This window comes from Chelon labrosus (assembly GCF_963514085.1).
Source record: "Chelon labrosus genome assembly, chromosome: 9".
Taxonomy (NCBI): Eukaryota; Metazoa; Chordata; class Actinopteri; order Mugiliformes; family Mugilidae; genus Chelon; species Chelon labrosus.
Genome location: NC_140359.1, coordinates 20879316 through 20904102, shown reverse-complemented (window position 1 = coordinate 20904102; position 24787 = coordinate 20879316). Strand labels below are relative to the sequence as shown.

Sequence of the window (24787 nt, the reverse complement as noted above, 5' to 3'; positions counted from 1 at the left end):
GTGTTCTCCCTATTCACGCCATTGTGCCATATGTCTATCCTCCCTTTCCTATGCAGTATAAAACCTTATTAGAAACTGTGTAAGCCACATATGTCAGCATATATTTCCTCAGTGTGTGTCTCTGTATTTATGTGTGTATGTGTCCTTGTACAGCTATATTTCTGAGGACCAACTTGAGTTTTACACCAACGAAGTGAGGACATTGGTGCAAAGTGAGGACATTTTGGACCGTTCTCACTTCTTTACAAGACTGTTTGAGCTTTAAAACTTTGTTTTAGGGTAAAGGTTACAAGTAGGTTATGTTTAAGATTAGGGCAAGTGGCTAGGGAATGCATTTTGTCAATGAATGTCCTCACAAAGATAGCCATAGATACATATGTGTGTGTGTGCTCTTGTACAGACACCTTTCTGAAGACCAGTTTATAGTTTTACACCATCGGAGTGAGGACATTGATGCAAAGTGAGGACATTTTGGCTGGTCCTCACTTCTTCACAAAGCAGTTTGAGGGTTAAGACGAAGGCTACAATTATGTGTGTGTGTGACCTACTATAGCAAAATGATGTAAAGCATGGCTGAGTAAGATATAGTAAGAAACTACTGTAATACACACACACACACACACACACACACACGCACACACACAAACAGAGAGCAGCCTTCTGGGCCTCGCCCCAGCCAGCTTCAGTTTCCTCTGTGCATCCAGGTTTGCATGAAAGCCATGAATAAGTCAGCATTTCTGCATGATAGGTCTGTAACTAGGAGTGACAGTTAGAGAGCATAGTCTTTAGAATCTCAGATGGGATTCAGTGTTCGTGCTTGCGTGCATGCTTGTGTGTGTGAATGGGTGGGTAGGGGGAGGCTGAGTGCTTGTGCATGTGCGCCTGTGTCCTCCCCACTCCCTCATCTACCTCAGAAATGGACGTCATGCTGATGAGGTCTGAATGAGGGAGGGAGGTTGTTGACGTCAGCTGCAAACGGGGCTGTAAGGTGAAGAACCGCTGTGGATTCAGGCAGACAAAATGGTTATCACATAAAATCAAATAGTCTCAATTCTTTATTTTAAGTACAGTTAATAGATATGAAATGATGTTCAACTCCAAATTTTCAGCAATTGGAAGGCATCAAGGGTGGCACTGTGGAGTGGTGGGTAGCACTGATGCCTCACAGCCAGAAGGTTCTGGGTTTGAATCTCTTTGTGTCTATGTGGGTTCTCTCCAGGTACTCTGGCTTCCTCCTACCGTCCAAAGACACTGGCCGTAGGTGTGAGTGTGGTTGTCTGTCTCTCTGTGTTAGTTAGTCACAGATGTTTGCTCCCCACTGTCATTTATCATTTAAAACTGGTGCTACGAGAATGCATGCTATTGCTTTCATTCATTCATTCATCTTCTGTACCGGCTTATTCCTGTTAAGGGTCGCGGGGGTGCTGTTGCTTGGCATGCTAAAAATTCAAATGTGATTTTTTATTTTTTTTTGGGCCGTCACTTATTTCTTGGCCCTGATCCTAACAGCGTTGTTCTCACAACCAAACAAAGGCCTGTCACAGCACTAAGTCAGGCAAACCGTGAAAAGAACAGGCCAAACAAGCCCACAGTTTATAAGTTCATGTTTATCTTTGGACACTTATCTGCCCTCTGCCCACATGCTAATCCTTATCCTGTCATCAGTGAGTGATAGGACAACATCTTCAGACAATGGTCTCATTTGTGTGAAAATTACAAACAATTAGGGCGTTTATTTTGCGGAATCCCCAAACTTAGTCTAACCCGTTCATTGACATTCCTCCCTCGCTGCTTTTGAAGATGACCTGACAAGGTTCATCGAGGTTGCCATAACGATTTGTCCCAAATCAAGATCTCTCAGGTACTTACATTTGTGCATTTCTCACGCTTCCAGTTTAGTATAAACTTCAAGACCTCCCTGTTCACTCGATATTTCATATATCCCAGGATTGCACATTGCCATTATTGTGAGACAGTCAACATTATTTCCTTCATCTGTGAGTGCTCGTTATGCTTTGCCTCCTCGCGGCAAGTTAACGCAGGATCAAGATTAATTGTTGATCTCTGTGCAGAATTGTTTCACAAGTACGCCTGTTTTTCTGGTTTTTTTATATTCCCACACAGATCTCTGCAAGAAGCACAACTGACCTTTGTCTCCTTGCTCCGTTTACATGAGCAGGCTAGATGTTTGTGTACGGCACACAGCACGGTGTACCTCGCTGCACCTGCGAATGCATATCAGGTGTTGAGTGAAATTGATTTTATGAGGAAATGATGCTGTGCTCCGAACAACTACAGTGGCATACAAAGAGGAAACAGATGTTCCCCTGACACTGCATATTACTATTCCTAACTTCATCCCGGCCCGCTGATCCAGATGCAAATCCAGATACAGACCCTACCCCAGTGTCTCTCCCTGAGATCCAGCTTTAACTTAACCTTGAGCATGGCGGCTGATTTAATGACATGTACACACAGCCCCTACTGAATAAGTCATCCGTCTCCTGCTTACACCCGTAGAGCTCATCCATCTTTCAATCTAGACAATTTCTGTATTTCCTTCTCAGTGCTACTCTGTCTGACACGTCTCTCTGTGTCTATGTGTAAATTGTATAGTTTTCGAGCTGAAATCCACGTCATATTTTGCTATCTTTCTGTGAAGTCCTGGGGTGGCTTCTATTGAATTGTGGTTGTTTGTGGCTCGTTGGGCATAAGTGGCTGGGATCCGTGTAACAGTAGGAGGGAAAGGAATTGGCTGAAATGGGACTTTGCCCTGAAAAACCACAGGATTTCACATCTAGTGTAGCCCCGATAACAGCTTGATAATTTCTCTCATCGAAGGTGGCTGTCAAAACAGTCTGCTCCGCATTCATCGTCTCGTGATGTATTGCAGTTTGCATTCCGTTTTATCTGCGGAAGGTACAGCAAAAGCGCGTTTAGATTTAAAATACTGCACACTTTTTCCACGGTGTCACAGGAGAATTAATGTCATTATGATCAAGCCCTCCGCGTTCCTCCACAGACAAGCACTAGCTTTGAACCGCTAAATGATTGATGGGTGAGATGAAAGTGAATGTAGGTCACCGTGGGTGAGGGTCGACAGAAGCGGCATAAATCAGACAGGGATAATAACCAGTTATCATGGAGGATAATGGCCCGGCCGGAGCCATTGCAGGTAAATTCAACAGCTATAACTCAACAATTTGCCACAGCCGCTAAATGCTGGATTGAACATTTTACTATACTGACAGATAATTTGAGTTTAGCGGCTTAAATGTGAGCTGATTCCTCATTTGATTTCAGGTGAATTATTATTTGATAAAGAGCAGTTGCAGGTATGAAACTCACCTAAATTATGTTTTTTTTAATTGGAGATGGCAGCACTCATTGTCAAAAATAGTCCCTTTCTCATGTACTGAATCTGGACATACAGTATTTTGAGTGTGGTTTCTCGTGACAGGTAACAGAAATAATTCCCATGGTAAATGTTTTTCATCTGCAGCGCTGATTTGTTATCAGACGCGGGCTGTTTGAGAGAGAGATGTGTTCAGGACGTCTGCTCTGTGATCTCTGTTTAAATCATGTAAAAATATTCTTGTCTCCTCATTAAGCGAGTTCAGTCCGCATTTCCTCAGATGGGAGGAAAGCAGCCAGACAAAGAGTGACGCCAAAGTTTCTGATGATAAAGAGCTCAAAGAAAGTCGTAACACATCCCAGCAAGTGCGGCTCCAATACACAGTGAACCACAAGGCGATTTACTTCTTATATTAAGAGAGGTCTGCAGTTTAGTGTGCAACCTGGAGAACTTCCAAGTCTGATAAGTAAGATGCAAACCAGCAATTTCTAGCTGGATGCCTAAAGAGCATTTTCTAAAATGTTAAAGTTATAAAAGGGGAGTACATGAATGAAGAGGCAGCTAGCGTTTTATGCTAAAATGGCTAAAATATTTCACTTTAAATTTGCATGGCACAGAATATAAAGACATCACATTATCACCCGTGCTGCTCATTTTAGTCAATACCCATGCATTATTCTATTACAGTGCATTGTTGTGTATCATGAAATATTCATGATGACATAACATCTATATTGCATTACCGCTTGCCCCAGATTTCAGCTGCATTGTTGACACACATCAGGCTGCGTTAGGCTGGCTGTGCACGCAGCTAGTGCTCCCTCTCTCTCCTCTCTTGCTAAAAACTCACCAGAGATTCTCCTCGGAAAGACTTTGGCTCAATCTGCAGTCTGCCTGTGAGAGAACCACCGGCTGTATGAAAATCTCGGTTGCAATCTCGAGTTCAGCTGCAACTGGGACCTCTAAGTTGCCCGTGCCTGCGAGAGAAAATGACAGAGGGAAATTGAGGGTGATGCAGGGCCGTCAAAAGAACAAAAAGACACAAATGAAAAGGGAAGAAAGGGGAGAACAGTGGAACAGATGGGGAGGGTAAAAAAAAAAAAAAAACGAGGTGAAAATCATAAAGGCAGAGTCAGATAAGAATAAACAGAGGGCGAGGGCCATAAAGAGCTGAAGCTGGTGTCTGGAGTGAAGGGTGGGGACACAGAGGAGAAAGTTCTGTTGTCAGCACAGAGAGGACGGCAGGTGATGGGAGGATAATGACAGAGGGAGGAGCGTGCTTGACCCCTCCTGACCTATTCCTGGACCCGCCTGCCGGGAAGAGTCGAAGGAAGTGGGCGCAGCAGCCCTAATATGATGGGATATCCTGCCGCCTGCCCGCTAACCCCTCTTCCTCTGATGGCAATGTCTGTTCCCATCGTTTCACAGTCACCTCTGCGGGATGACTGAGCTCGAGAGCAACACAGCTCGCGCACTGACGCGCACATGTTCTACGTGCACGCACGCACAGATGGGCGCACGCACTGATGTGCACAGGCCTTCGTGCATGCTGACAGCCAAAAAAAACGCACACGAGCACACCTCCAGTTGACTCGGCGTTCACAGCCAAGGACGCTTTCACTCAGGTCATGTCATTACGCAGATATGAAGGACAGTGTGGAAATTGTGGAACAGAGGACGAAGAGCCGGTGGATTACAAACACAGAAAGTCTGCCAGAGATGGCACGCACAAAAACAATATTATCATGCAGAGCAGTGCAGCTGGTTCGGTTTACAGAGCACAAACAAGCCCATTATCCCTCTCAGTGCAGTTTTATACATATACACCCAAATGAAAGCTTATCATTTAAAGAGTGTTTAAGGGATATGCATAATTACTCTGAGATGGGACCATTTGTCATTTTGTGATTACCAAAGTCAAACGCTAAACGGCTAGGCTCTTCAAAAGAATGGTTGTTTTATTTGCCATTATGCTTCATTATGCTTAGTAGCTCATGTCCCTGTATGAGAGACAAAGTTCAGCAACTTGTGGGTATTTGCTCCGGTGGAAAAGCTGCCTTGCTTCACTCCCCACCGCCCCGCCAACACATGGAACATCAAAGCATGGCCACACTGAAACTTCAAGCCCATTTTGGCAATGCCCTCCTACCTCCAGATCCAGTAATTACAGCTCATAGAAGACATCAACATTATTACTCGTCAAACCACTGTATAATAATACCACAAAGCACTTCAAAGAGACATCTCACATTTCAGGGGAAAAATAAAAACTCATGGATTATGCATTAGGAAGGACTGAATCAACCTTCCAAAGCAGCTGGGGCTCGGTTCGTATTATCCGGAGCGGGGCCTAAACTTGATCATCACGATTTATTTCGCTGTAATTTGAAGATAAATGTTACAGGATCGTTAAAGCTGAGCAGCCCGGCGGTCTGGCCCCTATTTTCACCAGGCCGTATCTTGCATTTACAATGTGGTGCCTTTCTTGCATGTAACAATAAGATTATGCAGCAGCCAAGTGTGAATTTAGACGGTGAGGTTCAATTTCAGCGCCTGGGTCGTAGGGAGACCAGAGAGCCTTTATTTTGTTTTTGTATGTTTCAATACTGCCCTCTTGTGTCTTGTATTTAATATGTGAGAAAAAAAATACAGTGCTATCTTTTTAGTTATTCTTCCATAAAAATTAAACTTATTTACTGAGTCTGCTACAATTTCTTTTTTTAAAGAGATAGAGAAAGATGAAATGTATTGATCCCACGCAAGGAAACCATCCTAATATTGTGTAGGTCTCCCTTGTGCCTCCAAAACAGTTGTGATTCATCAGAGAATGGACATGGGCCTTCTGAGGGTGTCCTGTGGTGTCCCATGGGTTGAGGGGAGGGGCCTCTGTGAATCATCCCACAGATACTTGGATCACTTTGGGATCTAGTGAATTTGGAGGCCAGGTCAACACCTTGTGAGTGTTTTTAGTTGTTCCTAAACCGTTTTTGTGTGTGTGCCTGTGTCAGGCTGCATCCTGCTGGGGATGGCTGCTGCCACCAAGGAGTGTCATTGCTATGAGGTGGGGGTGTCTGGTCTGGTCTAGGTGGGTGGTACATGTCTAAGTAACATCCACATGAATGACAGGTCCAAATGTTTCCCAGCAGAACATTGTATTATCACAAGATGGTCAACGTTATTCACTTCTCCTGTCAGCGGTTTTAATGTTATGCCTGATCGGTGTAAATTATGAGCATCTACAATATACAAAGTGATGCATGAACAAGTAACTAAAGCACGTGATACAATCTGTGCTGGGTGTATATTTAAGTTATTTTTTGACTACTGTCGGTTGAAAGCACTGACCATAAATGTGAGGCAGTAAAGTCATAATTGGAGGTTAGACAAGTGTAGGTTGAGTACTGCACACGGTCTATTTTATACTGTTATTATTTTACAAGTAACATTTGCATTTGATTTATATTTTGAACTCTGTGTTTAACCCATTCGTACTGAGCCAGCTGCTTAGGGAGCAGTTTGGAGGTCAGGTGCCTTCAGCTGTGGACGCGGAAAGAGAAAGCGCTGCTCATTCACTCCACTCACCCACACGTTTTCCTTCTGTCAGTCCAAGCATTTCAAACCGGTTACCCTCTGGTCCCAAGCCCCCTTCTCCGCATTATCTAGCAGCTTTTCAGGGATGCTAGAAAGCATGTCCTATGCAGCGATGAGACATTTTAAGGACCTCTGCAACCTTTTAGCCCGCTGCGCTACCACTCAGCTCAGGCTGAGAGTACATGATCACTCACTATAATGCTAAATACTTTATCCAAGACAATACCTTTGTTGCCATTTAGTTCAGATAGTGGCACAGGAGGTTTCTCACCCACAAAACTAAATTAAACATTATTATTTCCAGTTTCAAGCAGAAGAGAGAACACAGTTGCGCCTTTCACTAAAAAGAACGAGGCATTCGCACATAAATTTAACAGCAGAGTGAACGGCAATATATTTTATACACCGTGAACGAGAGTTTGTATATAAAATAATTCTCTTTTATTTTCACTGCAACTGTTCAAAGTAAAAGTCACAGCCACTGGTAGAAACTGACGTGGCGAAACAAGACAGTGTGACAATATTACACCGAGACGGATGGGAATTCTGTGCACGCCGTGGGTGCAGATTAATATTAGATTGTGTGCAAAAATGTGGGATTATATCAGTTTTTTATCTATATAGCAGTGCGTAAGCAACAAGATATTTAGCACAGCTATACTCTGAAGCTAAATCTTTGATGATGCCGCGACCTACTTCCCTACTGGGAAGTCAACAATTTCATCGTCACTAAATGTCACCAGCCTTCCCTAATGTCACTTACATGTCCGCCATTTTAATTAGTCATGGAGAGTGTCTGTCCCATTTATCTCAACATGCTTTAATTGAGTTTGACGCCTCCGACCCCCATTCTTATTCACGTCCCCCGTTCGGCAGCGTTGCGCCTGAGCAGAAAGTGTGGAAAATCAGTTCAATGGGTACACTACTGAAAATGAATGCACTCTGATATAACAGTCCTGCACTAAGTCTTAGCCTCATTTAAACAGATGACTGTTGATTTAACTGTGTTTTCCTTTTTTTGAGCCCGTGGTTTGCAGTGCTATTGAATTCCATTGTGTTGTACCGACACATGTTTCTCTTATTTTGACAACCCTATTTTGGTCAGTGGGCTATAGGGAAAATAACAGAAACACTTTTGTGTGTTTAATTCAATCCAGTTTAACACCACCACCACAAGCTACACACTCCAAAATGATCATACAGTTGAATTACCACTTTTATGACACCGTTCCAACATAAAACAATCAAGAAGGGGTTTTTATTTCACATTATGGTAGTATAGCAGTAGAGTATACTGTCATAGGAGAATGCGTTTGTTTTCACAAGTGTACCAAATGTTTTTGGCGAGTAAGTAGGATCATAAGAGGAATGCTGGTCAAATTCAAGCAACTCGACAAGAAACTGGAAACCAGTGTGTTGCGCAACAGCGACACCCTGTGGTTATTTGGGGTTGGTGCGAAAAAATCATTCAAACATCCCATCATGTGTCTGCCTCTCATATCAGACAAGAGCATAAAAATTAAGTTTAGATTTAATTTACAGCTGATGTGCAGACATTTTGTTGCATGGGTCAGCAGAGGTAAACATTTTTTGATTCTCAAAAAAACAAATAAGAATAGAACATTTACACACTTTTAATGGGAAGAGAACTAGAGACAAAATAAACGTAATAAATGTGTGTTACTAACCTTTACCTAGAAAAAAAAAAAAAACAGCATCAGCTCTCCTTAATAGGCTTGGACAGTTTTTTCAGTGTTCTTGGCAGGAAAGTTGTTCCAAGCATCTTTCCACGGTTCGTCTGTGGATTGAGAAGCGCCTTCTGCCTTCTGCCTGTGCTTCATGGAATCCCATTCTGACTCTATACCATCTGTTGCAGGACAACTGGCTGAGGATGCAGCGCTTCTTTATGACTTTGGGTGTTTGGGGTCTTGTCATGCACCGCAGAATAAATTTGGGACTGATTACATGCCTTCCCAATGGATGGCTAAGAATCCACCTGCGCTTCTCAGCACTTAGGAAACCAGCAATTCTGACCAAATCTCTTACCTTATTTGAGGAAGAACAGCCCCAAACTGACTTCAGTTGGAGTCAGATATTTCAGATTTTGACTCAGCAGTCCAAAGCATCTCGTCCCAGTCCTTGTTTTTCTGTGTAGATGAGTTCTTCTCTTGTTTCCACGCCTCAGTAGTGTTCTCTGGCTGAACGTCTTCAATAAACACCACATCTGACCAGGCCTCTCTGGACTCTGTCCATGCGTGCATATCAGAGTCCCATAGGTCATTTTCCAGTTCAGAGCCGATGGTGCAGCTGGACATCTTTCAATTTCAGTGAAATGAGAAGCTGTTTCAACTCTTCAACCTTGGCTGTTTATTTGTGCTTCAGTGCAAGTGTGTGCAGACTTGTTGCTAAGGGTAATGCCAGGGTATAAAATTTCAGTGAAAGTGAAACTTTTGTGTGGTGTTCTGTAAAATATAATAAATACACACAGTGTTCTATAGTCGAGCTATTAATAGGACACACTGAGACACAGCATGACTGCAGCTGTGAGAATGACACTCGGTGCCCAAGGGTACTGCTGCAGCAATATGTAGCCCAACAAGAGGTACAAGACACACTGTTATACTTTCACTAGATTCACTAGTTCCTGGCCTGGTACAAACATTATGACCAACTTCCTAATATTGTGTAGGTCCCCCTTGTGCCTCCAAAGCAGCTGTGACTCATCAGAGAATGGACATGGGCCTTCTGAGGTGAGGGTGTCAACAGAAAGTTGTTGTTCCAGTGCATCCCACAGATACTTGATCAGTTTAGGATCTAGGGAATTTAGAGAGCAGTTTTTCATGTTTATTTTGTTGTTTTTTTGCTGCGGGGTAGGGGTGCCTGGTCTGGTCTAGGTGAGTGGTACATGTCAAAGTAACATCAACACGAATGCAGAGTCCAAAAGTTTCCCTGCAGAACATTGCATTGTCACAAGATGGTCGATGTTATTTGCTTTCTCCTGTCAGTGGTCATAATGTTATGCCTCATCGGTGTATTCCTCCACGTTGACATTTCAGTCGCTCATTTGAGCAGGACAGACCCGCTGAGGAATGAATATGTCGCTTAAATAAAGTTGAACGCAGACACACATGTGAAGCTGTTCTCTGCAGCCACTATATTTTCATCGTGAAAGACTGAAAAAAAAAGCGGGTTCCCCTTTCTGCTTGCGTCTCCCGGACGACGCGCCGCCTTTTAAAACCTTCAAATGGCAACTACAAAGCCCATGATGCATTGCAGCGAAAACAGTCACTATCATGACACATCTTCAACAGAAGGAAAAGCTTCCTCTTCGGAAGCGTTTTATTTGCTAACCTTGGGGAGAGAGTGGCTCCTGCTTTGGGTTAGCATTTTGAGAAGTACATAGGTAGCTCCGGCTTGGCAAACATTAACACGGACGGGCACGAACGTTATAACGGAGCTACAGCTAGCTTTCTAGCCCAGGAGCTCGCTAAAGACAAGCTAGTGCTCGCTAACGCTAGCTAACTGGGGAGACCTAATCCGTAACGTCTGGGGAGTTATATTCACATAAAGACAGCAGCTGAAAGGGGCAACAGTTGATGTTATATCTACAGGATATGGTACAGAGTAGCAGCACAAGGTAAGCAGCTCATGACTTTGTCTATCACCGGTCGTCGCCTTTCGGTGTCTCTTATAAAACAGCAGTTTGCTAGCTAAACTTGACAGCTGTGCTGGTCATGATTCTGGTAAATGAAAACATGCAGCTGATGTATGAACAGCGGGATTAAAAGCATCGAGGCGGTGGCCTATTTTTAGGTGTGCTTTTATTTTTCATCTAACCCGGTGACACAACGTAGCTCAGATGTGGCTACGGTTTAATGTGCTGGCGTGTGAAACATTATCACGTGAGTTGCCACAACACAGGAAACATAGGTTAGCATTAGTCTTCTCTAATGCAACTGCTGCGTTGCACAAATGTCAAACTGAGCCACTTACTGGACAGTTTTCCTTTTTTGTGTGTGTGTGTTGTAACGTTAAAATGACAGTGTTGTAACTGACCTATCTTCTGCTAGCATCTAGCTAATTCATAAACAGTAGCTCTGAGTGGCAGTGAGCTACTGTTTTACACTTGATGATGACATGGGCTTACAGTGTTTGTTCTGAATCTTTTGACTCTTGGTTCAACAGGAAAAAAAGTTGCTGGACAATTTGTTTCTTCATTTATCTATTATCATAAGTGCTTAGAGTTAAAAATCAATATGCAGTAGTCAGTAATATGCTCTTGGCTTGATGCTTACTGGACCTCCTCTGTTTACGTTCCTCTCCTCTCTTCCCTAGCAGCAAGTCTGTAGTGGTCCTCACGAGAAATTACAGGCCACAGGCCGACATGAACGCATCCTTCCCATGGTTTCCCATGAATTGCACCTGGAGTGGGAGGCTTTTGTGAGAAAGGAGAGAGGTGGAAGGAACCCACGTGGACTATAAACAAGAGTCATGAATCTTCATCAGGTCCTCACAGGGGCTGTCAACCCTGGGGACAATTGTTTCTCTGTGGGAAGTGTCAACAATGTGCCATTCACGGTGAGATATTTCAAGCTCTGGAAATATTTCCCTCCAAGCAATTTATGAGCTCTGATTCTTAGGGGGTAGCCCGATTTGTCACAAAGCTGAAACGATTTTCTTCCTCTGCAGTGATCACCCTTGCAAAGAACACATGAAAAAAGTGGCAAGACAAGACCATTGTACTTATATCTGACGCATCAGTCTTTGTTAGGACTTTGTCTCTCGTATAAAATACAGTACATCTGAATGCATTTGCACTTTGATCTCAAATCTAACTCTATGAGATACTACACCTGGGCTATTTAGAGAGTGGATCAATAGGAGAAACATTTGTGTCCTTATGTCCCTTTGTGAAGGAGACACAGTCACAGTGAGTCACAACTCATGTGAGGATCTCTTTTTGAGAGCCACAGAAATAGACCAAAGAAGTGTTTTCTGCTTTTGCTCCAGAGCTGTCATATGGTGGCATGTCTGATGCATTGACAATAGCTCAAGGGCAAGTACAGTTCAAGCGACCCTTCATACAGTTGCCTCTGGATCTGAGTGTCATCTTCATCCTTGTCCCCCTTCTTGGTGTCCATATCTCTCTTGATAGGCCTATGCTTCAGGTTGTGATGTGGTGATTTTGGGCAGTGATTTTGAGCGACTGCAGATCATCCCAGGGGCCAAACATGGCAACATCCAGGTCGGCTGCGTGGACTGCTCACTGCAGGGTGGACAGGTAAGAGCAATGGAGTGTTCTGTCTTATGTCCTTAGGCTGATCTCAAGAACTAATGTTTCTCAAACAACGTAAGAGCCTCAAGTGAGTTTAAACAGCGCAGTTTAAATTATAGTTATTCTTTGAATGGTAAGTGGACATTTGAATAGTGTCCCAGTAATCATAGGAAAACCAAATCCCAATAAAAATAAATGTAGGCACATTTGAGTCTTGTCTTAATAAGAAAAATTCAATAAATAAATAAAGAATTTGCTATAGACAATGTTGTACTTTGTACAAACCATGCTGGATTCATTTAATACAATTATAGCGTTGTTGATTACCGGGAATTTGACCTATTTTGAAACTGTTTCAGTAATTTTATTTTGTAGTAAAATTGTCAACGTTAGCTGGCTCCGGCTTCCATAAAGTGCAGATCTACTGCCTGACCATGTCCAGTGTATCACTGTAAACTTGTTAGACAAAAAAAAGAACTTTGAAATGCCCCCCTCCGCCTTGTTTGTAAAATATTTTGTAGACAAAACACCCAATTAGTTAATTGTGATAATAACTGGCAGATTGCTCACTAATGACGATTCATTATCACTTTTATTTCATGTTGAAAAATAAAACAACGGGCTCATATTGTGTTTCTAGTGCCAAAGTGGAGCAAACCTGAAGCACACTATGGCAACATCCAATATGGCACCATGACGTACAAATGTCCTTTATTGTAACAACAACACAACACGCGTTTCTAATGAATCCTATCCAGATTTTTGAGAAAATGCCTCGGTTCGTTTTAGAGTTTGTTTTTTGTCAACCCTTTAAGTGTCAGAATCTTTGAATTTCAGAAAAGGCAACTTCAAAGTGATGTTTAATGAACTACACTTCCTTAGCTTCCTGTCAGCCCCCAAAAAAGTGTTGTTTAATGAACTACACTTCCTTAGCTTCCTGTCAACCCCACAATGATTTCCGCACACGAAAAGATTGTTGATCGATTTTTAATTTGGATTTAAGAAAAATAAATATTTTTTGTTGTTATAAATGTCACCGTCACAGTGATGGTGTGTGCAGACTTTGCCTTTGCCACAAGTATAATTTAATGTGTTTAACCTGTTTTAATGGTTGAAACTGCAGAACAGAATTTCTTTTCATTTCTTTCCACTGTCGGTGCACCTTAGGAGGAAGTTGGAATAGACGTCCATCTCATAAGATGTCTTGAGAGCAAAAGTGAAGAATTATAAATATATTTATTTTGATGCATCACATGTTTTGTTTCATTACAAGATTCCTAAGAAAATAATTTCAAGTCTGTGGCGGTGATTGAACAAACAGTTTGTTTCACTTCATGACAATTTTTGATTGTTTCAGTGTTCCCAACCCAGACAGGTTACTACAGTATTGTGTAATACTGTATGTTTGTCTGTTTTATTTTTTACTTTTTCATCCATGCAGTTCTTTAATGCCTCAACAATTGCAAGGAAAATAATACAGAATTTGGATAAATTCTAATGTAGATTTTTCAGTGAAACCCCCAAATTACAGTTAGTTATGCCTCTGCATAACCCCTAATGTTCATCATCATGAACTCTGGTTGACAGAGCAACCAGAGCAGTTCATCCTTCAATTTTACTACAGGCACAGCATTCGTTATGGCGGTTTGTTGCTGAGTAAAAAGGCTGCAGTCAAATACAAGTAGAGAATTCCAGGACTGCTGCATCTACGTGGTCTGGACAGTAAAGATAATAGATGTAATCACTAATCTGGGGTTGTTTTATTTATTTATTTTTTTGGAGAGGCAAGTAGCCTTGTTACAACAGCAGTCAAGGCCGGTATGATTCAAACAGGGCGGAAAAAAAACTCTTTCACCACTTCCCTCATGTGATCCTTAATCCAATTCTTCTGGGGCCGAACTACCCTCACATGCCTCCAGCATGGTCTAGTGTCTGTTTAAGCATGCTAAGTCAGTATGCCTGCCAGTTTCACTCCATTGCCGTCTGCACACTGTGGTATTTGCAATGCTGTTCCTTCGCGTGGTACATCCGTGTGCTCCCTTACTTCAAGGGTTGTGTGGCATTTTTTAAAACACTACATGTATTTCCCAAATGAATTAAATTGAATGTAGAGGTGGAATACCACATTATTTTGAGACATTACTGAAATGGCTCGCATTAGCTCACATAGCGTATGCTTGGGAATCGATACAAATGCAGAGCAGGAACATGGGGACAAGAAAGGGCTGGCTCTAATAACAACAGCACTGGTAATGAATCACCATTTAAAAGCTGCAACCCTTTTTGTTAGCTTGCTGCTGTAAAACGAAAGACTTCCTGGTTGAGATAAAATGTTTTTGCGTCATGATATCTGCTGTAACATTCTTACAGGATAATGCAATCTCAAAAAGGGTTTAGGAAATATTTCTGTGTGACTCTGCATTTTTATACGTGTGCATATGACTCGCTCCTTCACAGTATTCATTCACTCACAGTCACATTAATTTAAGACACAGCTTCTATTCACTGCCATAGACATGCTTGCTCAGTTTAACAAGATGACTCTGGCTACCATGGAAAACACTTTGGCATGTTAGCATTAACAAATGAAGAGAATGGGGGTGAGGTGTGCACACAATAGACAAGACATCTTGACCCAAGACTTGGTTGTTACAGGATTGTGGTATTTTTGGTTTGTTGTCCAAGCGTTAGGGATTCTTTTTGTGTGCTCCTAATTAACATGTCAAACAAGGATCCACTCTTGTTATTCCTTATATGAACTGTCAAAAAGAAGGTCTTATTATTACACAAACGGTTAATTATTCTGCAATAAAATGCTGTACATTTCAAATGTTCATTTCTTTGTAAGAAAATATGATTTATTTTTTATTTTTTATTTTTTATTTTTTTTCTGCGGACAGATTGCAGCTTCCTATGGAAGCATTGTGTGCATCTTTGAGCCTGTTCAGCACCCAGATCAAAAAGACACATCACTGACCGTGAGTAGCCTTCGTTTGTCCTCCATTCACTGTCAGGTCATGCTTTTATTTAGATCATCCAGAAAATGAAACCGTTACACGAGTATAAAGTTCTGCTGTCAAAGTCACCATTGAAGAGAAAATATGTCAAATGCACATTCATAATGACATATTGTATAGTCACTTGTTTTAGCCTTAACGTCATGTTCTTTGCTTGTTCCTACTCTGTGGTCTTTCTTGAACTACCTTCAAAAGGAATAGAGAGAATTTATGTCATCTCAAACACAATCAGTTCCCCTTTCTTTGCAGAAGTTCTCTCTCGTTGAATTGCTGTCTATGTGGTTTAATCACATTTAACTCACACGAAAGCACGCTCGCTCTTGTGTTTTTTGTCATGCAGCTGTAGTTAATCATGTACTACACACACAGAATGAAACTATCTTTAAGGACCTATTCTGTTTGACATTAATGTTTTGTTTCAAATGTTGCTTGTTATTCATTCTGCACAGAAATTGAGCTGCCAATGGCAGAAGACGGGTCAGTTTGTATTACAGTCAATGGTACGGAACCTGGCCTGGCACCCCACAGGTACTTTGATACACAGTTGTTTCTTAGTGTAACACAAACATCCCAAAATAAAAAGCTGTATGAGTTAGCTTGGGACTAATATTCCATTATGGTTCATGTTTCTTATATAAATAAATAAATATTTGATGACAACCGTCCTGAACTAATGAATATATGTTGTTTGTGTGTATGCAGGCAGCATGCTCTTAACAGGCTCCACCAGCCTCCAGTTGTGGTCTAATGTTGATGGAGCAAAGGATGAAGCTGAGGAGAGGGGGAAGCAGACAGAAATGACCACAAGAGATTCTCATTCCGCCTGGAGGTGCATCTGGCAGAGCAAGTAAGAACCGACAAGTAGAAAAAGCTTCACATGATGCGGCCTTGCACCGAGACCGAAAGATTGTGATTTAATTAATTTCATTTTTTTGACAGAAATGTTGTTCTTCCCAAACTGGATAACTTGTTACAGATCGATACAATTTTATAGATGCGTACTAAATTTAATCTAACATTTATTTTTTTTTTGATGTTCCAATACCTGTCTAACACAAGGCTGCCTTTGTAGTTTTACGTAAAGCTTGTTTTATTCTGTTAGAAACAGTTGTCATTGCTAATTATATATTTTTTTATACAAAGGTATTAGTATTGAGCGTGGACGTTCCTGTAATTTTATTTATTTTTTTGTCTTAAGGACTGCTTCTCCAGTCAGTTTAATGAAGTTTTCTCCTGATGGTGAATTCTTTGCTACTGCTGGACTGGTAAGTGACTTTGCTAAGTGCTAAACCTTTATGGATTTTGATGGAAACTTGTGTGTGTATGTGAATAAACTACAGGAAACAAACAATCTGTGCTATCTTGTGGTATGACTTTTATGTCTACAACTAGATGGCTTCATTTTAATGCTTAAAGTAATTGTTTCAGTCCTGTATGGCATCAGTTATATCTCCGTTTGCTTCTCCTTTTCAGGACGACTGCCTCGTCAAGGTGTGGTACAGCACCAGTAAGTGGAAGTCGGGCGTTTCCAGGCTCTTCACACCTCCAGAACCAAATACGAGCGTCCAAGGAGAGCTGGCCTTCTCCTTCATCTACCTGGCCCATCCGCGCTCTGTTACGGGTTTCTCTTGGAGGAAGACCAGCAAGTACATGCCAAGGTGTGCACACTGTTAGGGCATTTTTACCTAAATGACCACGGCTTTAATATCATAGCGCACCGGCAATATTCGTTTGGGTATAACCTGTTTTTAATCCTTGTTTTACTGGGTAGACAAGTATTATCTATTTTTCTGTTTGTTTAGCCGCAAGTATTTTTATGGGTTGGGTGAAAATAGAGAAGCAAACTCAAAACAGGTCAAACGCTGCTGCATTATGTAGCAACAGTACTAATCTGACGTGACTTGTTGTGAATTGTTCTCACTGCAGATTTAGCATGCATTATTTAGGAAAGGCCTAAGAAGAGATTACTCCACCTATTGGCTCAGGGAAATGACATTGAGAGTAGGACGGGGTGTGAAGGTGGAAATCTCACTAGCTTAGGATGTATGGGAAGTTGTGCTGCAGTGTTGATGGCCTGTCAATGATCTCGGTAGGAAAACAGCACCGTCTCTCTTGCTCTTACTGCTCTGTGTATATGTTCCAGTTGCTTTTTCCATTTTAAGGATGCTGGTGTGTCAACTTCTGCAACTGTGACCTACACGAAGGACTAGATTAGATACAGGCATTTCTTTATAACCTGTGTCATAAATACACTTACAACCCTCACTTTGACCTGTAGTTTAACACATTTCCTTTAACCTGCTGTTAAATAGTACCATCAACGTTAAATAACATCATTACTGTCAAGCTCAGTACTCTCCAGCAGACATCATCGTAAAACCTGTTCCTATTGTCCTCCCGTATCCCCGTCTTTCAGAGGTGCAGTGTGCAATGTTCTGCTGACCTGCTGTAAGGACAGCGTGTGTCGGCTCTGGGCAGAGACACTGTTGCCAGGTGACAGCCTCCTCTCCGGTCACTATGACAGCATCACTTCCGGCCAACACGATGAAACACCACTCAGATTCGCTGGCCCCTCGAGGCAAAACACCTGCAATGGGAAGACACAAGGACGGACATCACAAGACGTAAGCGAGTCTAATGTTGTTTTTGTTTTAAAAAAATAAAAAACTGTGGAAAAATGGATGCATGCAGTGATCTCAGAAAGTTAATGAAAGTTTTGAAACAGTTTTTAGAGACATAATGATTCAACTTTATGGTCGTGTTGGTGGTTATAACTGCTTTGCGCTGTATTGAGATGTTGAGTGGTATTTTTAATGTTTATTTTACCTACGTTAACATAATTGGAGTGGACAAAATATTCAAAATACTTCCCATTATAACGCAACGTGATTCAGCAATAATTGTTATGATGCAGATGGACACCGGCACTTAAAGGAATCATGGTGTTCATGTGTTTCTTTTAATGACAGCAGTCAATATAACAACTGAGCAATTATTTGAACTTTTTAACATTACGTCTCAGTTCGTTCGACTACTTTTTTTGTCTGTTTTTCAGAGGAGAATTGTAAACACGCGACCATGTAGAGACAGAAATGACATGCCGTTGTGTAAATAGGATAAATAACATAAGGCTATTTAGTTTGTTTGATAAAAAGAGGTACAATGTATAGACCTGTTTTATAGGAAAGGTACATTTTAATGACTTCTGTCTGATCTGGCACTGTACTGACAAGGGGGGCAGGTGGTGTTGTAACTCACCGTTTAGGACAGTTTGAAGACCCTTCAAGGCCCTTTGTCATTGTTTGTTGTGACCAGCAAGACCGGTTTCAGTCAGAATCAGAGGTATTATTTGTAAAGCCAACTATATCCTTGAGTTTGGAAACAAAATATTTAAAGAATCACCATAATCCCCTTTGTGGCTCAAGGGATGTGATGCTGGTTTACCCAGTTTGTCTTGAAATGGAGGCTTGAAAACGGTTTCTTGACGTTTTTTTTTGTTGTTGCCACACTAGGCTACTGCATAGATGAGGGAAAAGAGCAAAGGGAAATTGAGAAATTATGAAACGACATCAAAACAAGAGAGGATTAGTGAAGTTAAAAGGAAAAACGAGTGGCCTCAGAAATGAAGATGGTTTTTGAAGCTTTGTAGGGCTTAAGACAAACATCAGTCAAGAATATTGGCCTTTTTTCTGTAATGCGTGCAAATTATTACTCTAATTTTGATGGTTGTTTTCCCGTCTCACTTGGTGCAATTTCACATTTTGTAATAATGGCGTCTCCTTTTAAGTGATCAAGGTTGTTGCTGACAGCCTAAACAGTGTAAGCCAAAAAAAAAACCCCAACGCATCCATTTCAGTCTGGGCATTTAAATGGCTGTGGGACTCAGTGGCACTTACAGAACCCACGGCACATTAGATTACAGGACAAATCGCTATGCAAATGTCTCTACGTTGCCTTAAGGAGAGTCTGTGAGAGTACCTGCGTGGAATTATTCATCGCAAATCTCAGACTGTGCTGGATGATGCAGGCAGAGATAAGTTAAGAGTGATGCAGGCAGAGATAAGTTAAGAGATAAGGTAATTCTCTTCTCACAAAAAATTAATGGATGGACAGTACGGAGAAAGACATATTTACAGTTTTTCTTGTTTTAGTGTAACGCCTAAAGCCGTGATGTAACCTATGAAATAACTCCCAAAGGCAGTTAAGCTTAATTAAGCTCAAAGTCTCTTGATAAGGATGCTGTTTGAGAACTGCTGGAGGAGACGGTGATGAGGGATTTCCTCTACAATCAAATTTTTCTACTTGGATATAAAACCATTTCAAGTATTAAATCTGCTTTGTACTCATTTGTAGGGCACGTGAGTTTACACACAATTGTCATCTATGATCAATCTCAAAAACACAGCCGTACAGCTTTTTTTATATTACTCATTCTACACCAGTGAGTCCATAAAATACTGCTATTTAACCCTTTGAAGATCCATGTAGTAGGTCTTAACACATTATTGTGAAGCCGCAGAAAAAACCCAAACATACATACCCTAAAATTGGGCATTTAACCTAAATGACATTAACATTAAAATCCATTTCATAAGAAAAAACGCTGTTCACCAAAGCGGAGTAGTCCAGCTTAGGCAGCAAGGAGAATAGTGAAGTCGTGGTGGTTGGCACAAGTTGATTAATTTCGCAATAGCCTCCAAAACAGGTTTAGTAATTGCTGTTATTGTGTCACCTTCAGATTGGTAACAAGGAACGATTGTGTTTCTCTCACCCCGCTTTGAAGTAATTTAAGAACTTCTAACTCTGTAGATTAAAGCAAGATCTGAGTTCCTTTGTGGTGTGCACATTTGTGACCTATGGGAACAGCAACGCAGATAAACTCAAGGCAGCTTACACTGAAATATATATATATATATATATATATAGGCTTAATTTCATGAACACCTGTTTAAAAATGTCTGTGAAGGTTCTCAGTCATCCAGGTCATGGTATATCCAAAAAAGGTACAGGTATATCCTTTTTTTTGGATATACCTGTTTAAATAAATTACAGCATGTAGGTTTATTAATTCATTACATTTTTTCTTACAGTTGAATTTTCAAGAATCGTGGCATTCCTCCTTTAATCGGGACATGCCCGTTCCCTCTCTGACCGCCTGCCTGCCTCACCATCAGAGCCGACACAGTAACCACAAGACGAGCAGCAACAGCATGCCCCACGCCAACGCTCTCTGCCACTTCCACATCGCTGCCAGCATCAACCCTGCCACAGGTTAGACTCAAGACTAATAATCCTGTTGATATTTATTTTTACTAATTCTCTGAAGCTAGCGAAGTTTTCCCTAAAGAAAAGGAAAGAACGAAGAACAGTAATGCAACAGTAGATTTTATTGAATCATATAGACGATACGAATAGTTTGCTCTGCTTGGATAAAATCAGCTGGATCCCCAAAGGGCCTCCCTTCTGTACATTTATGTCAAAAAAATACGACTAATAATTTTGTAAATTGCCTCAGGTCGTTTATTCAACATCACAGTGGACGTGCTCAGAGTTACTGGGAGCATTTCATTTGGTTCCTCTCTGTTTTTGTGGGTCAGCCTAATCTGACCTGAATCAGGCCAAAATCCTGTGCATTATTTCATCCTTGAGGCTCAGAAGTCCTGGAATACTAACCACTCTAACGTTCACAGAAGCTGATTTGCTCCAGCAGATATATTTTTGTCCTGCAGTCCAATGTAGCATAAATTTAGTAGCCTTGTTTTTCTAACCTGTTGCATTTTGCACAGACATTCCTCTGCTGCCCTCCATCTCCTCTCTGAATGCTGTGGATGACGAGGAACCTGGCGGTCCATTCACTGTCCACTGGCTCAACAACAAAGAGCTTCACTTCACTTTAGCCATGGAAGTCTTCCTGCAGCAGCTCAGAAGCACTCTGGAGCAACAGAACGAATGCTCCAGCGAAGGTACAGGAACATACTCAAATCTAAAAGTCATACATCTACATAGTGTTTGGTTAACATGATCAGCATTATGTTTTCCCTGAAGATGAAGACAACTTTGAAGAAGATAACGGTAGCAGGCCAAGAGACCCCCAAGGACTTGAAGCTGCAGAGCTTCCTCAGGCCGCAGTGGAGCACCAGGTGGATGTGCTCTTAGAAGAGTGGAATAAAGGGGCTGACATGCTGTTCAGTATACATCCCATGGACGGCTCTTTGTTAGTCTGGCATGTGGACTGGCTGGATGAATATCAGCCAGGCATGTTCAGGCAAGCCCAGGTACAGTTCATGTAGTTTATTATGTAAAATATATGCATATTAATAATTAGTTATGTTGGCGTGTTACAATCAAACGTAAAGAATCAGCTTTAACCCGTCTAATAATGTTAATTTCTTTCTTTTTCCTTATTTGTACAGCCCTGATTCCACAGTTCAGCAAATATGAATTACATTAGTGTTCTATTAATATTTTTTTAGAACTAAATGAGCACTGTAAATTAAACCTTCCTCAGGTCATTCTTTCAAGCGATCTGTTTGTATTCACAATTTCAAGGAGTGCTTCTCGGTGGAAGCAAACATTTATCATCTCAATAAGGTTTTGAATCATTTTGACAGCCGTGATGGTCTAGCTATTCTAATGGTTTCTCATCCAGCCGTTTAGGCAATTATGTTGTAATTATGTGTGACTTCATATCAAATCTAAGAGCGTCTTGGTGCATTTTTATTAGCAGCAGAAATAATGAGAACTGCAAGACAGTGCAGAGCGTTTAGTCAGTCATGTAAGTTTCACTGACTTTCAGATGGATAGAGCCTGACTGCTTTAATGAGTTAAAACAGACTGGATCCTAGCATTAAAATTAGCATAAGTACAGTTGAACATCATTATTTTTTACATATGTAAAGTGGCAAGTGAAGAAATTGTATCCCATGAGGCCCCATTACAGTCTTTGTAGGACAATTAATTTTAGAAAGTCACTTGCCATTCACCATTTGAATGGATATTACGTTACTGCTCTTTATTTTGAGTTAACACTGTTTGCAAACTTTAGAATAACCTCATTTCAAGTTAAAACAGATTTTCGTCAGTGAGTCCTTGTTTTCATTAAATCAGCTCTTTCTTTCTCTCTCAGGTGTCGTTTGTGTCCCGTATCCCTGTAGCATTCCCTACAGGTGACGCAATCTCCCTGAGCCACAGTGTGGTTATGTATGCCTGCAATAAGAACGTGGATTTGGCTATCCAACATGGCAGACAGCGACCTCCTGGGAACACTTTGTCTCAAACCAAATCTGCTCTAATAAGCTACGGAGGTCAAGGAAAAGCTGCACCCAGCAGTAGCCTTCGACTAAGCATTTTCACCCCCAATGTCCTCATGATCTCCAAACATGCTGATGGCTCTCTAAACCAGTGGGCAGTCAGCTTTGCTGAGGACTCGGCTTTCTCTACTGTGCTCAGTGTCTCTCACAAGTCACGGTACTGTGGCCACCGCTTCCACCTCAATGACCTGGCCTGTCACTCATTACTCCCCCTCCTTCTCACCACCTCACACCACAATGCCTTGAGGACGCCAGAAGCAGACAGCATCCTGGCGCCCCCAGAGGCCTGCTCCTCTGGTTTCTTTCATTCCTCATCTCTGGCCCGTGGGTCACGGCCCAGCCGGGTGTCCCTGGGTGCGGTTTCCCAGGATCCCAATGCGATCTACAGTGAGCTGATTTTATGGAGAGTGGACCCTGTCGGCCCGCTGTCTTTGTCGGGCGGAGTCTCCGAGCTAGCTAGAATCAATTCTCTCCATGCATCAGCGTTTGCTAATGTAGCCTGGCTGCCCGCACTCATTCCCAGCAGCTGTTTAGGTGAGAAAAGAATTTTTATTGTTTGTTTGCCGAGTACTGTTCTCTGTTGCTTTAACAATCGGCCATGGTAGTGATCACAGCTTCATTTTCATAATGCAGTCTGTTTAGAAAACAGTTTTTTGGATTGAGTAAAATTAAGGAAACACAGTGACTGTTTTGGGACAGTTTTTGAGTCCTTTCCACCTTCACTTGCATATAAAGAAAGCATAACTCCTGTGAAGGCGACTCTCTTCAACAAAATCTGTTATGGCACTCTAATAAATGTGTACATGGTCTGTAAGTCTTTATGACAGCAGTCTTTATTATTTGCTGACAGTATAAAGGCAGGTGTTTGTTAAATGTCCTGGATGTGAAAAACATTCCTTTTTATTCCCTCCTTCAGGTGTGTACTGTAACTCCCCCAGCGCCTGCTTTGTGGCAAGTGACGGCCAGTCCCTCAGGCTCTATCAGGCTGTTATTGAAGCAAAGAAGCTGCTGAGTGAGCTCTCCAATCCTGAAATATCAGTAAGTTGTCAGACTAATTTCTCCTACCAGTGTAGTCATTACTGCGCTGACAGTCCTGTGTGTCAATTTGCAGTCTGGTTGCCACTTAAGAACCCACTAATTAGAATTAATTTCTCCTACATTGCATATAAACAGCTCATTGTTCTCCTTGTGAAAATGTCATGTCATTTTTCAGTTATAGAATTTGAATTCCAAAATTGCATTTCACATAATGCAATAATTGTATGTTTAAACTATACAATAAGAAAATGAACGTGTGTCCAGATAACTAAATGGATCTAAATGTTGGTTTCACTCTAGAAATATGTTGGAGAAGTGTTCAACATCATCAGTCAGCAGTCCACAGCAAAACCAGGGTGTATTATAGAGCTGGATTCCATAACGGACTTTGTAAGTACACATGAAGCCCAAGACCGCTAATTCTATTCACCCTCCACTTGCTCTTGCTCTCTTTCTCTCTAATTCTATCATCTAAAAGCGAAGGGGCAACCTCTTGGTATCGTTTCCAGTGAAATAAAAGATAATGCTGTAATATAATATAAAAGCCTTAGCTGTAATCCAGACCATTTGCAGTAGCCTTGTATGAAAGGTCAACTATGGGAATGCTAAAATGGGTTCAGAGCAAACCTTTTCTCATCCCCTCGAGTAGTTTGTGTGTGTAACATCGGCAAAGCTGGCGTCTGTGTAAGCGCTCCACAGTAGGTAAATAATGGCTGCTGTTGTTTTTTGCAGCAAGGGAAGGAGACCCAGCTCCTGCATGTTTTTGACGAGGATCTGATCCTTGGCAGTGAGAGAACAGAGAGCACACAGGAAACTCCTGATTCTCCTTGTAATGGTACATTTATTTATTTACTCTTAAGGGAATATTGTTAACGATTTGCACCTTTTTCAAGTGGCTGAGTTTATTAATATTGTCTGTATCCGTGTTGTGTGTTTCCCTGCAGCCTCTCGAGAGCCAACCTTCTCAGCTCGCTTTTTTCTGGTGGTGGTAGAATTAACCCCAACAGGTCGCTCACTCCTCCACATGTGGCATCTGCACCTCGCCGCTCGGCCCGTCACCATGGGTGGGTACTTCGGACAAAATATCCTACGCTTTTGCACCCTGAAGTCAGAGAATAAAAGTTTTGAATGCACTTTTTTCCAGATAGTTTGTACTTCTTTAGAGTGTCTGTAATATTTGGAAAGGGTCCTCAGGCTTACT

The 24787-nt window shown here is 41.6% G+C and overlaps 1 protein-coding gene across 4 annotated transcripts in view; it reads left to right on the top strand.

Moving 5' to 3' along the window:
* The first annotated feature begins 9425 nt into the window (after positions 1 to 9425).
* The window catches only part of dmxl1 (Dmx like 1), a 48130-nt gene continuing 32768 nt past the window's right edge, over positions 9426 to 24787 (top strand). For 2 of the 4 annotated variants that reach the window (XM_084551524.1, XM_084551521.1), the window contains exons 1-17: positions 9426 to 10583; positions 11282 to 11524; positions 12102 to 12227; positions 15122 to 15199; positions 15688 to 15766; positions 15941 to 16085; positions 16437 to 16503; positions 16712 to 16896; positions 17655 to 17862; positions 20329 to 20509; positions 21025 to 21201; positions 21284 to 21513; positions 22365 to 23082; positions 23465 to 23586; positions 23887 to 23976; positions 24319 to 24421; positions 24531 to 24650. In XM_084551524.1, coding sequence (XP_084407650.1) covers positions 11438 to 11524; positions 12102 to 12227; positions 15122 to 15199; positions 15688 to 15766; positions 15941 to 16085; positions 16437 to 16503; positions 16712 to 16896; positions 17655 to 17862; positions 20329 to 20509; positions 21025 to 21201; positions 21284 to 21513; positions 22365 to 23082; positions 23465 to 23586; positions 23887 to 23976; positions 24319 to 24421; positions 24531 to 24650 — 2716 coding nt within the window. In that variant the 5' untranslated portion in view covers positions 9426 to 10583; positions 11282 to 11437. Of the gene's footprint in view, positions 10584 to 11075; positions 11525 to 12101; positions 12228 to 15121; positions 15200 to 15687; positions 15767 to 15940; positions 16086 to 16436; positions 16504 to 16711; positions 16897 to 17654; positions 17863 to 20328; positions 20510 to 21024; positions 21202 to 21283; positions 21514 to 22364; positions 23083 to 23464; positions 23587 to 23886; positions 23977 to 24318; positions 24422 to 24530; positions 24651 to 24787 lie in introns of those variants that run through there. The other 2 variants (XM_084551523.1, XM_084551522.1) reach the window with 2 other exon arrangements.